The sequence below is a fragment of the Balaenoptera physalus genome, assembly GCF_965194825.1.
Source record: "Balaenoptera physalus genome assembly, contig: HAP1_SCAFFOLD_1016, whole genome shotgun sequence".
NCBI lineage: Eukaryota > Metazoa > Chordata > Mammalia > Artiodactyla > Balaenopteridae > Balaenoptera > Balaenoptera physalus.
This window is the reverse complement of record NW_028125776.1, coordinates 123349-136860: the sequence shown is the minus strand read 5'-3', so window position 1 is coordinate 136860 and position 13512 is coordinate 123349. Positions and strand designations below refer to the sequence as shown.

General features: G+C 40.5%; 1 protein-coding gene across 1 annotated transcript in view; it reads left to right on the top strand.

Annotated features, from left to right (window-relative positions):
* Positions 1-13194, top strand: part of LOC309653718 (cyclin-Y-like protein 1) — a gene marked incomplete at its 5' end in the record, with an annotated part of 73616 nt that extends 60422 nt beyond the window's left edge. The window contains 6 exons of the mRNA XM_082478545.1: positions 438-473; positions 2675-2726; positions 3699-3818; positions 7639-7805; positions 11087-11249; positions 12807-13194. Of these exons, the coding sequence (XP_082334671.1) occupies positions 438-473; positions 2675-2726; positions 3699-3818; positions 7639-7805; positions 11087-11249; positions 12807-12923 (655 nt within the window). The 3' untranslated portion in view covers positions 12924-13194. The remainder of the gene's footprint in view (positions 1-437; positions 474-2674; positions 2727-3698; positions 3819-7638; positions 7806-11086; positions 11250-12806) is intronic.
* Between the last annotated feature and the right edge of the window lie 318 nt (positions 13195-13512).

Genomic DNA, 13512 nt, shown 5'->3' with positions numbered 1-13512 from the left:
ATAGCGAACTAAATCAACTGAAATGCAGGGGCTAACAAAAAAACCAGACACACACACACACACCCCCACACACAAACTACTATATGGCTTAAATTTAAGCACGTGTATAGATAGATATAACTTGTACAGGACAGAAGGTTTTGTGGGTAGAAGGACAAATGACAGGGGACATATGTAATAATTTATATATTATAATAATCAACCAAAACATGCCTTCTAACAGCATATCTAGCATTTTGGGTCTCCTAATTTTGCTAAAAGCTGAAGAACCTAAAACAAGGGGGAAAGCACCCATGTGGTACTGTTCTGAATTCGAGGATTTCGGGGCCACTGGGCCTCTGGAAGGTCTTCCCTCCTTGCTAACCCCTTTTTAAAAATGTCTTCAGGCCTGATATGATAAAAATCAGTGATGACAATGTATTTTTTTTCCTCCACAGTATGACCTTAGCAATATATTACCACATCAAGAACAGGTGAGCTCTTTTGAAACCTATCTTGTTATTCCAGCTAATTAATTTACAAGGTATCAAGTTTAGTGTTAGGTAATAACTATAGATGTTACTGGCATAAGCTTTTATTATTAGAGTGCTTTTATTACAATATAGAAGTGAATCATTTATTTTTCTCTTAGGACCCTTAATTCTTAGGTTACTGAGCATCCCAAAGAGTATTTGTTTATATGGGTTATATTGATAATTTACTGTATTAGAAATTGAAATTGAGAATTTAAAAAATTAAATTCATTGTATATTAAAACAGGGTGTGCCTTAGCACTACTGAAATTTTGAGCTAGATAATGCTTTGTTGTGGGGTGTCGTCCTGTGTGTTATAGGATATATAGCAGCACCCTTGGCCTCTACTCACTAGATGCCAGTAGCACCTTCTTCCCTCCACATTACGACAACCAAAACTGTCTCCAGCCATGGCCAGAAGTCCCCTGGGGGACGAAATCACCCCTGATTGGGAACCCCAGTGTTCAACATAAATCATTTTTTTTAATGAAAAATAACTATTTTCCACAACAAAAAATATTGAGAGAAAAGTATCTCCTCAATAGAAGACAGCTGATTCTCATATCTATTCTGTCTTCAGTCATTTGTTTTGAAGAAACAATATGAAGAAGATCCAGCCGCTTGCAGATATATAGTTGGAAAAAGGTGTATTTTTAAAGCCTTCAGATAATTTGGTATATTCTTTGATACTGTACCAAAAGTCTGCATGTGCTAGTTTCTTAAATTAGTTAAAATGGAATTCTAAATCATATCAATGAACTTGTAATAAATACTATGTTAAATTAATACCCATTGATCTGTCATGCATACTGAGTAGATCTTTTTACCTGTACCTGACTTTATAATATTATACATTGGTCATTTGGAAAGTATTGGTTCACATTTCTTTAGACAGTGTCAAAAACTCACTTTTGTTAGTATCACCACCAGTCTTACCAGAAAAGTCTTTTAAGTGTTGAGAAGTTGTCAAGTTCACAATCGAAGGTAGAAGTTTTCCAAAACTCCTGATATTTTTAGCTTGATGGCTTGAATTTTATCATTGGCAACAAATAACTTTAGAGTTATTTTCCTTGAAGTGACAGGCTCACTTTGTTCATTTTTGAAAGAATGACTGTGTCAGTTGTACATTCAAATAACGATGGTGTTCGATGAAAAAAGTGTTTCAAATAAAGATGGTGTTCTATGAAAAAAATGACTTACCGCCAAGTCACAAGTGCTTTTCCTTAACACAGCCATATTTCAGTATGTAAAAGTGCTTAATGCATACTTTCCACTTATTCAGAATATTAAAAAGAAGGACCAAGGTTTAAGAACACTATTAATTTTTACTCTTTTATCAAGGATGTTCTTCAAGCAGATTTTTTAACTGCAAGTGGCAGTGAATAATTGAATGACTTCTAATTCAGTTTGGTACCACTGCCTTGATTCATGCTCAGAAACCAGCAGTTTTACCCACTTTTGCTTTTATACATCCATAGCAAATGTCACACAATGTGAAGGGCAGGTAGTGTCTTAGTATTCTTACAAAAGCAGTTTTGACCTCTTGGGCCTCCTGAAGGAGGGGATAGGGGAGAATCCCAGAGGCCTGCAGACCACATTTAGAGAACCGCTGTTCAAATGAGCGCAGTGTATTAGTGTGGTGAAATTTTAAATTAAAAAGCCTGGTTTCTTTTAAAATAAAAAGACAATTACATTTTTAACTCAAACTATTTAAAAGAGACAAGAAGAAATACACAATAAGGATATAAAGAACTAAAGAGAAAAAAACGGGAAAAAACCATGAATCTCATATTCACATTGATTGAAGTGAGAAGAATTTATTGCCCACCACCACTGCTTCATAAAATGTTCTTGCATATTCCAGTGTGAGGTTAGAGGGGTGAAAATATATTGGTTTACTAGCATTGCCTGTTAGGGAGGGTCAGTGCTTATAGAGGCAACTCTGGCTGGTTGTTGTAGAAAAGGTTTCACAGAACTTGATGTGCTGAGTAAAAATAGGTCAGGAAACCTTTCTAAGGGTGGAATCCAGGAGAAGAATTTATAAAACTGTTTGCTTCGTTGACGGTTAAGCTTCCTCTACCCCTCTCTCTACTCCTAGCCGATATTTTACTAAGATAGTAAGTCCTGAATTAATTTTTTAAATGCACATTCTTATTTTATAGAGTTGCAGATAGATCCTTGGATATTTTTGATGAGAGATTACATCCACTCACAGTAAGTGTCAGTTTTATTGAAGTGGTATTTTTCTCTTATACAGTTGTGTTTATTTCATGCTGATTTGCTTTGAAATTAATTACTAGAAGAAAATTACTTCCTCCAGCTCGAAGTCAAATTCATCTTCCTTTAAGTCTTCTTCCCCACGCCATGTTGTGTCTAGTCATTTTCCCGAAGGCGTGTTGTATAAGGGGTTGATGGATATGAACCGAGTTGCACTTTGTGTGAATAGTGAGCAGGTAAGTAAACATACCCAAGTAACAGAAAATGTATCTTTTTAAAGGATGATGTTCCATAGCATCAAACAATATAAATATTTGTAAATAAACCTAATATGATAAGGCCTCTAAGAAGAAAATTAGAAAACTGTTTACATTTTAAACGAATTAAAATGACAAAGTTTTAAAATTCACTTCTCCGGGTGCTCTGTGGCCACACGTGGCTGGCGACTGCTGTACAGGACAGCACATTCTTAGAGCCTTATGGTTACAGGACACTGGAAATGTGTTTTCAAAGTTGACTACAGAAAAGTATGACATATGGTGATCAGCAAGACTTTTGAGCCTAAAAGTATTGGGTTGGCCAAAAAGTTTGTTTGGTTAGTGAATATATTGTTCAATAAAATGCTTGGTGAAAATGAAAACTGTGTCTTTTATTTTTACTTAAAACCAAATGAACTTTTTGGCCAACCCAATAGTTTACATTTGGTTAGAATTCTGTGGGGAGGAACGTGGAAATACATAAATTTTCTGCGGTTGTGCCTGTATTTTTCTTTAATGAATGGTGGTGAGTACTGGATCACTGTGGTATTTTAGGATCCCATTGTTTAGATTTAAAAGACTACAAGACATGTCACCCAATCAGAATTATTTTAAGGGGCACGTGGGCCCAAGTGTGAAGACTGCTATCTTAAGGGTACTTTTAAGTATTTTTCTTCCGTGGATACTTAAATTGCATTTTTTCTCCCTTCAGCGAGAAAAGATTCCAGAGGAATACTTCGAGCATGATCCTGAACACAAATTCATTTACGGATTTGTTCATACTCTTTCTAGTGCCGCACAGCTAACTGCTGAAGGTGCAGTAGTAACTTTGGTAAGATATTTTTTCTTTCATAAAGCATCTGTAGAAATTTCTGTCTTGTACACATGGTATGGTCCTGTTTTTCCCAAATGAAAGTAGGTTCCTGAAACGATCATTAGAACTTTATTAAGAGAAACCTATCAAAAGAAAGTAAAGTATACACATTTGAGCTTTAATCATCATTATGATTTAAAACGTTGCCATTGCTTTTCTCATCACAAAACAATTGCTATTAAAGGCAGCAGGAGAGATTTCTGGTTTCTCCTTCCACACCTGAGGGGACACACGCACGCACAGTGCACACACGCACACACAGACGACGCGTGTGGTGGTGATGGGGCGGCGCAATCACTGAGCGCTCTGGTCCACAGGCAGAAACAGGTTCCGGGCAGTTTGAAGCTGAGTCCCAGACTGCACTGCCTAGGCAGTTCTGATGTGTGTCCTGACTGAGAACTACTGCCCTCAGTTCTCTGTTCCTTGGATAATGGATAATGGTGTTAACCATCCCTGCTGTCCTCTTATTGCCTGCATGTGAAGTTGCCCAGGACTAGGGTGCCAGTAGGACTTCAGAAGGCTTTACTCTAGTTAGCCTGCTAAGCTACAGCTGTGTAAGGACCTTTTTGTCATCCATTCCTAATTCCTATGGTAAGATTTTATCATTTGAATAATAAATCATATTCAAGTGAGAGGTAGTTGGGATTGTTTTACTCCTCCCTATAGCAAACCTGTAGGGGGGAAAGTCAGCTGCGTGGTCTGCAGGGAAGGAATACTTAGGCCACTCACTGCCTGCTCCTATCAAGGCAGAATTTAGGACAGGAGGCTTGTCCTTTTGAAAAGAGACCCCTCAGTGGGTACTGGATCAGACACAGGCCTTTTCTTGGCGCTACAGGCCACTTGGAGTGCTTAGCACATGCTTGAGAGAGGCAGGAATGGTGCTTGCATATGGAGAGCTAGGAAATGCAGGAAGGAGAGTATTTGGGTTGGAAGAGGGGCATTTCTTTGTAGCCAAGTTAAGCTTGATGTACCTGCGAGACAGCAGAATGGCAGTGTCTAGTAATCATTTGAATATATGGGATTGGAGCATGAATCTGAGCTAGAGGGAGGGAATTAAGTGTAGCTGTTAAAATGCAGAGAAAGTATGTAAAATAAAAAGTGGGTAGAAGATAGATCCTACTAGAGACTGTCAGCACTTAAGGGACAGATCCCCAGAGGAGTGGCTACAGTGGTAGGAAACCCAGCAGAGAACCCTAAGAGACACCAGGAGAGGTTCAAGAAGGAGAGTATGGTCCAAACGCTAAATGCTACCAAGAAGTTGCTCATGTCATAAATACCATGTCACTGAATACCTACTCTGTGTCACTTTTCTACATGTGGGGGGTGGAGGAGAGAACAAGTTGGATAAATAAAGTTCTCGCCTTTATGGAGCAAGTGTGGAAGACGTAAATTTTTTTTTTTTTTTTTTTTTTATCGGAGTACAGTTGATTTACAGTGTTGTGTTAGTTTCAGGTGTATAGCAAAGTATAAGTGTTTTTTTTTAATGAGTGTTTTTTAAAAGATGACTATTTCAAGTGGTGGTAAAAACCATGAAGAGAAAGCAAGGTAAAGGGATAAAGTGATTAGAGGGGCTTACTAGAAAGCTCAGGAAGAGCCTCTTTAAAGAGGTAATGTTTGAACCCAGGACCTGGCTGAACTGAGGAAGATCAGGTACGCTGGCATTACGGGCAGAGGGGACAAGTGCAAGGCTCTGAGACAGGAACTTGTTCTGTGTGTTCAAGGAAAAGCAAGGTGGCCATTGTGATCCGAGCGGGAAATGAGGGAAAGAGCATAGGTGATGAGGTCACGGAAGGACAAGGCCGTACCGCACAGGGCCTCGTAACTTGCAGGCCACGGGAAGAAGGTATTTGTTTGATGGGAAGCCTCTGGCAGATCTGGAGCAGGCGCATAAAGTACTCTTAATTTAAGAGGCTCTCCTGGCTGCTTTGGGGAGAACAGACTGTAGTCTGTTGGGAGGCAGAGAAGTTAGGCAGTGGCAGCGATACAAGTCAGAAGTGACAGACAGAAAAGCGGTCAGGGTACCAGTGAAGGTAGAGATAACAAGAAGTCCTAACAGATTGGAGCAGGATACACTCAAGTGCAGGTTTTTGGTCTCAGCGACTGGGCGTGTGGCAGTGCTCTTTCATTTATGAGGGAAGGCCTGGGGAGTGGAGCTCTGGGACGAAGAGCTCTGGGTTGTTTGTGTGAAGGCACCGGTGACCACGGCAAGAGTAGTCTCTGTAGAGTGGTAGCAGCAGGAGGCTGACTGAAGTGGGTTAAGGAGAGGATGGGAGATGAGGAGCTGGCCTCAGGCCTGAGGACGCCGTCTAGGGGCAGTGGGGGACAGGCTGGGGACATGGAAGCATTCACACTGGAGGAAGCCTCTGACAGGGAGAAGTTGTTCAAAAGGAGACTAACTGTGGGCACAGTGCTCTGCAGAAGTGAGGTGGGATCAACTTCATTCATAGGAGAGTTAGCTTCAGTGAAAAGAAAGAAATCTCGCTTCCTCCGAGACAGGAGGGCAAGTGGGATAAATGAATATCAGCACGTGTACCAAGTTTGCCAGTACAAAGGTGAGAGGAAGTTGAGAGATTGCCAGTGTCGTTTCAGTGCCTCTGATGAGTCCCATAAAGTAGAGAGTTGAACCTTGCGGGGAGAGTCGTTCTTAGGGTACTAGAGAGTGCTGAGTTCTTTGGGGAATGGGAGCCGAATTTCACTAAGAACATATAATCTCAATACCCGTGTTTGAAAACACAGTAGAGTTTGGAGGGCATGGGCGAATCTGAGCTGTCAATCTGATAACCCTTCAGAGAGTAAACAGACTCTTTCAAACTGGACATTTTTCTTTTTGTCAAATGGCATATACACTCTTCTACAGAGGTAACAACAAATCACAGCTTACCTCTCTAATCTTTGCTCAGCTGTTAACTCCATCCAGTTCTTTGTAGGGTAGACATTTGATACATGTAAAAGAAACCGTGAAATCATCTCACAAACCGGCAGGTTTAGAGGAGCCCCAGGGATACAGACACAGGCAGGTCTTCCCACCTTAAAACCAAAAGAATTGACTAAGCTGCAGATTATGTAAGACAGAAATGAATAATGAAATGATAATGGAGATGTGAAAAATTAGGGCTATGAAAAGGACTACCCTTTGTATGCATGTGTGTTCCTTAAAAAGGCACTAAAATATGGGAATACTTGACAGTTGTAAAGCCCCTTTGTACTGCCTGTCCTGCTGTGCCACGCAGCAGCCACTGGGAGGCTCTCTTGACCACCAGTTTTTATCTTCAAGTTCATGCCACAAAAGGACTGGTGACTGACTCTGAAGAGAAGGTAAAGATGTGCTCAGTCTTACCAGAATTTTACACACTCAAGCGTTATGTAAAATCGCCATGCAACCACCACCAGTCTTGTAGTTAACATTGCACGTGATAGGCACTCAAGCATTTACTGAACAGTTGAAGTCGACACTGGGCTGTATGTGCTGCCCTTGACAAGTGGGAAGGTAATAATACAATGCGTGTCTTTAGAATGCCCTTTGCTGAGATGTCCTTTCATTCCTGTGACCAAAATTGGGTTGGAAATTCACACGGGCAGAGTAGAAATATCAGACTCACAGAAATATCTGACTTACAACTGTGACCTGGCCTCTGGCCTTGGCTTGGCTGAGCAAAGTCTTTGTAGAACCTAGGAATAAAAGGGGTGTCAAAAAGAGATGAAATCTGTCATTCCTAACAATTCTTATCACAGCACTTAAACTGAACGAAAATCAAAGATCAGTGCTCTACTTTTGCAGGTTTACTTAGAAAGGCTTTTAACTTATGCTGAGATCGACATTTGCCCCACTAACTGGAAAAGAATTGTTTTGGGAGCCATTCTTCTTGCCTCCGAGTTTTGGGACGATCGGGCTGTATGGAATGTGGACGACTGCCAGATCCTCAAGGACGTTACAGTTGAGGACATGTGAGTTTGTAAGGTTACCGTGAACTTTCAAACCATTTTCCAATACCTCATTTGCTCTCATAAAGTTTACATTTTTAAGAAATGTTACATTTTAAGAAAGGTTACCTTGTGCAGAGAGCTGAAATAGACATAAAATTACAGCCTTCTTTCTATCTAGCTGTAGTATAACAATTTGTATTTCCCCTCATTCATTGGTAGGTCTTGATGTGTTATTGTTGTAATATTCTGCTTGAGAAATTGAAATTATTTTTCTGGTGGTTTTTGCCAAACATTTTACAAGCTCACTACCAGAGCAACATGGTACAGTAAGTAACTTGACAGCTTTCTTAAAGCTGTCTACCAGGTCCAGTCCATTTTTAAGGGGCACATGCCTGGTCTTTGAAGCAAGTGGCCACTGTTAAGGTCTTAGGGCCTCTAGACTACTGACAGGTTATAATTTCAACCTGAGTCACACATTGTGTATTTGCTTTTGCTGGTCTTTTTCTCCTTTTTATCTGAGGTTCTGTTGTTACAGAAACTATGATGTACAGGTAGCCACATATAAAGGTTTCAGATCCCTGTGTTCCTGTCTCCTCCCCTAAAGTCTGCTGAGCTAGGAAACACCTACCTCTCAGGTCGTCCGGGAAGCATCCCTGGGGCCTCACCCAGGGCACTCAGCAAACACAGCGGCACTTTGTGGGGCCTTGAGTTAACTAGGCAGGTTCTCCTCACAGATGGCACGCTCACATTGGCATGAAACGCCAGGCTTCCAATCTGGCTCTGGTGAAGGGCCCCAAGGGTGGGAAGCAGGATGAGCCAGAGAGGTAATTCCAGCAGACTCTCGAAGTGCCCGCTTGACAGTGAACCTGTCTTTGTGGGTGGCATTCAGGAAAATGTGAAAGGACACCTCTTGATTATATTGGACAGCAGCGGCCGATCAAGATGGCAGGCAGGGGCAAGAGTTTGTTTTTGTTACCTTTGCCCCTTACCCTAGATAATTCACAATTACCAAAGTGCATATTTACAGCTGAAGCGAGGAAAGCTGTGACTAAGAGAAGGGACCAGTGACTGTCAGTAGCTGTCAAAGTGGCTTTTGGTGAAAATGCCCACTTTGGTGATCATGTAAACCAGGTGGTCGTGGTGATATTGCTGGTAGCAATCTTAGCAAACAGTGGAACAGCAGATAATGAATTTGAAATGAATAGAAGTACTTTTGGAAGTTGCAGAAACTAAAGTGACGTTGACCAACACTATCATCAGTCTTTGAACTGGTCCCTTGAAGGAAGGAAAATTTGTAATCGTGAACACCATCCCTGCCATGATGGCAGCTGAAATTTTCTCAGAATCTGCAGCTGAGCTGACTGGGGCTCTGGTTCCAGGTACAACATCCGAGAACATGCAGGGAAACGTGTGGGTGTTCATAGACATTGAGCCCAGGAGCATTGGCGGCACTGTCCAGCTATGAAGAAACTAATTCTAAACAACGCTTTTCTGTGTAGAACGGAGAATCACCAGGAGTTATGTTTATAATAGGCTGCTTTTGTTTATGATCTTTGGGAGTTGGAAAGCATTACAACAAAGTGTTTAATACACATTTGTTTCATCCCTCTGCTGTTGACTACTATTTGTAATGGTCTCATTTTGAGTCTGAATTGAAAAATTGCTGTCTATCAGCTTTTCCTTAAAACTTTCTAACATCTCTGTGTCTTGTTAAATATATATTTCCCTTCAAAAGAGTAAGTTAAACTGAGCAGCTGCTGTTCAGACAGTTTGCTGCGCCTGTAAGTGGTAGGCTCTTCAGCCACCTAGCCATTTACAAACAGCAAAAAACACAGAAGATGCATATTCTGTAGGCATAATGCTTTTCTTCAGTGATTAAAGCTCTATTAATAGACATGTTAATCCTATGAAGTACTGTATTTCCACACAATTAAAATGTATTAGTGGAGAAAATATAAAAGGGATAGTGAAGTGCATTTATTCCTGTAGTAAATTAAGTCCTGATTAGCTGATTATCAAAACATTATCTGATTTACATTTCTATAGACTTCTGGCCGTATGAACAGGAAATTAATTTTGGAAGTAGGTTCAGTTAGGTTTAAAGTTCAACAAATGAGAAACCTCATTTCTGCTCATACTCTGCTCTCCATACAGGAGAACATGGAGCATTTGTTGATTTATCCAATGGATAAAATATTAACACTTGAAAACCAAGAAACCAAATGTATTGTAAAATAAGCCACTTGCATGTTTGTTTGGGTATTTATCATTTTTATCTAATCAACTCTCTAAAGTGATTGCTGTGAAAAGTGGTAAGATTTACTCTAACTTTATATTTATTTACTTAAACATTTGGCAAGCAAATGGCTGGATATGGTCATATAGCAGAAGCCTGCTCCCAGCACTCTACTTTCCCACTTCATTGAATTCGCCCTCTGTGGGCGTGTGCAGTCTGTCCTGGCAAGGGGCGGTAGGTCTGAACATTCTGGGCTGCTCTCCTAACACCGGGGGCAACAACTGCTCTATCAGAGGTCGTATCGTAAAGTGGGTTTAGTCTAGCTGAGACATAATCTTACTGCCTTCCTAAGCTTAAAAAGTGCATCCTGTCCTGTCATGGTGACGACAACTCACCCTAGTAAGGTTTTAAGGTGAACAGAAACTTGCATTATGCCCTTTGACACAGCCCCATGCACGGGGTGGGGGTGGGGGTGGGGGGATTCCCTTTCCCATCGAATGTAGCTTATTTATTTATTTACTTGAGATGAATCCTTGTTGCCTCAAGAGTTTTCCCCCCTCAGAGATAATAGCAGTGGCTCTCGATGGATCCATTTGTTGCCGTGGTGATGTGCCCACTCCTTTTGTTGGCTCGTCTCTACTTCAGTAAGCCCCTTCCTGTCATCAGCCCGGTGAAAATGTCTGCAAGTTCTTCAGAGCTAATAAACAGCATACATCATTCCTTTCAACTGATCACTAGAGCGGGGCCTCGTGAGTGAGTGTGGAGCATGAATCGTACAGCTGCACTAATGGAACTCTGAAGAATGAGCCCCTGAGTCAGCAGCATGAGTGCATAAGAGGGCCATGACCTCTTCCCCCTTGTCCCAGACTCAAAGTGCTGGGACGCAGAAAGGACCACAAATAGCTGTACCTTGTTTGCACATTAGGGTATTAATCCAGCTGGGTAGCCATTATTGGTTTCAAAACAGTATTTAGAGCCATCCTAGTAGCTCAGAATGGTATTTTTGAAGATAGCCCAGTTGACTAAAATTGTCCTGTGTTGGTTTTGTCTTCTCCTCCTCCCCCAGGAATGAGATGGAAAGGCACTTCGTGGAGCTACTTCAGTTTAATATTAATGTTCCTTTCAGTGTGTATGCCAAATACTACTTTGACCTTCGCTCCTTAGCAGATGACAACAACCTGAATGTTCTATTCACTCCTCTTAGCAAAGAAAGAGCACAGAACTTAGAGGTAAGGCTGTGAAATCACTAACTGGGGTTTTCTGTCAGCCACCGAAGCCACACCTGTAGCTAAATTATATTAAGCAGTGATTAGGAAAATGGAAAGCTGTTAACAGTTTGAAGAGCTTATTGACCCGTTGGCATCATATTTCCTGTGTCTTTTATGGTTTATACAGGGATCCCACATTATAAAAAAAAAAATTGTCTCTTCTGTAACCATAATTCAGAATACTTTCAATCATATTTAATCTGTTCTTAATGGTTTTCCATTTGAACCTCTACACTTACATATAACCGTACATGAATAATTTCTTAAAATTGTATCCCTAATCAGATGTACCTACAGAATCTACTTACCACTCTTAACTGTCTGTTTTTTTTTTAATAATTGATGTTTTGGACTATTTCTACTGTCTTGATATTTTTAATAAATAAATAAATGTATTTATTTATTTATGGCTGCATTGGGTCTTCGCTGCTGCACGCGGGCTTTCTCTAGCTGCGGCGGGCGGGGGCTGCTCTTCATTGCGGTGCGCAGGCTTCTCATTGCAGTGGCTGCCCTTGTTGCAGAGCACGGGCTCTAGAGCGCAGGGTCAGTAGTTGTGGCGCACGGGCTTAGTTGCTCCTCGGCATGTGGGATCTTCCCGGACCAGGGCCCAAATCCGTGTCCCCTGCATTGGCAGGCGGATTCTTAACCACTGCGCCACCAGGGAATTCCCTCTTAACTGTTTTTTACTCAGCTTGCAGTTCGTGTGTGTGTGTGTGTGTGTGTATGTGTGTGTGTGTGTGTGTGTGTGTGTATCACAGTTCAGTCCCATGAGTTTATTAGACAAAGCATCCGTGGCTAACCTGAGAGACCTATACTTGGAAGGTATAATGTGGATTCAGATACTGGATGTAGAAAGTACATGAGTTTTTAATATAAATGGTAACGTACATGGAACAACGTAATACTTATGGCTTATGATTTTTGGTGGGTATACAGCAAAATTCACAACTGAAATGAACACATTTAAAATTGATACTTTCTGTGGTACCTTGGTGGTACTTTAGAATAAGATGTTTTTCTACCATAATTTATGTGCAAGTGAAATAGCACCTTTCAGCGCTTGTCATTAGACCTCTCCTACCTTCAGCACATACCTACCTGATTAAAATTTTCTTAGAGTATGTAATAACTAATGAAAACTGAAGAGAAGTTGAATAGCTGAGTAAACACTGATTTTGCCCAAGTGTATGTCCATTACGTTTAAGGATCACGTGTGTAGGTAACAGATGATATTGCTATTAGGAGCCTATCATTAGGAAGCCAATTTTTAAGTAACTCTAAGTTATTAGGGCAAGTTACCCCTTGCCCCAGCAATCTAATCATAGCCCTTAAAGGTTATTACCTTAGGGAACTGTCAGTTAGTGTAGATATCAGCTATCCAAAGTAGCAGTAACTATGAACTTATCTAAACGAATGGAGATGTGTGGCTTATCAATGATGCTTTTTTTGTTTTTTTAAGGTCCGAACATTTTTTTCCCCCCTAATTATACCTATGTTCTACCTGATTGACTTTCCTAGGCCATTTCCAGATTGTGTGACGACAAATACAAAGACGTGTGTAGAGCTGCTATGAGAAGGTCTTTCAGCGCTGATCATTTCATTGGTATTCGGCGCTCCAATGCCATCCTCTCTTAAGGGAGAAGTGAGGGGTTGTAACATCATAAACCCCTCGAAACAAAGACTGGAGAAATATCACCTCTCCTGCTCAGAAACCAGCAAAGTTAGTATTTTCACCTTAAAGAAAGACATTGAATTCAAGAGACTCATGGACAAGCGAAGATTATGCTCATAGGAGAGAACGGGACCTCGTCAATGTAACACGCTCTTCTGTCCTTTTTATTGTAAACAGAGTTACAAAAACCACTCCAAAGCTAAAAGCTCCCAATCCACGCACAGATATCTGCTCCCAATCCACGCACAGATATCTGATAGCTGTGAGCTATGTGACGTTTTTTAATTAATAGTTTAAATTTTTAGACTTTAAAGACACTAGCTATATAACTTCTATGTTTTTCTTACCTCACTGTCCCATACTGCTGCATATTCCTTTAGAATCAGTGCAGTATTACCATCAAAAAATGGGACTCCAAAAAAAAAAAAAAGTAAAAAAACAAAAAAAGAAAAAAAACCAAAAAAACAAAAAAAAAACAAAAAAGAAAAAAAAACAAAAAAAAACAAAAAAGAAAAAAAACACAAAAAAAAAAACAAAAAAAAAACATGGGAC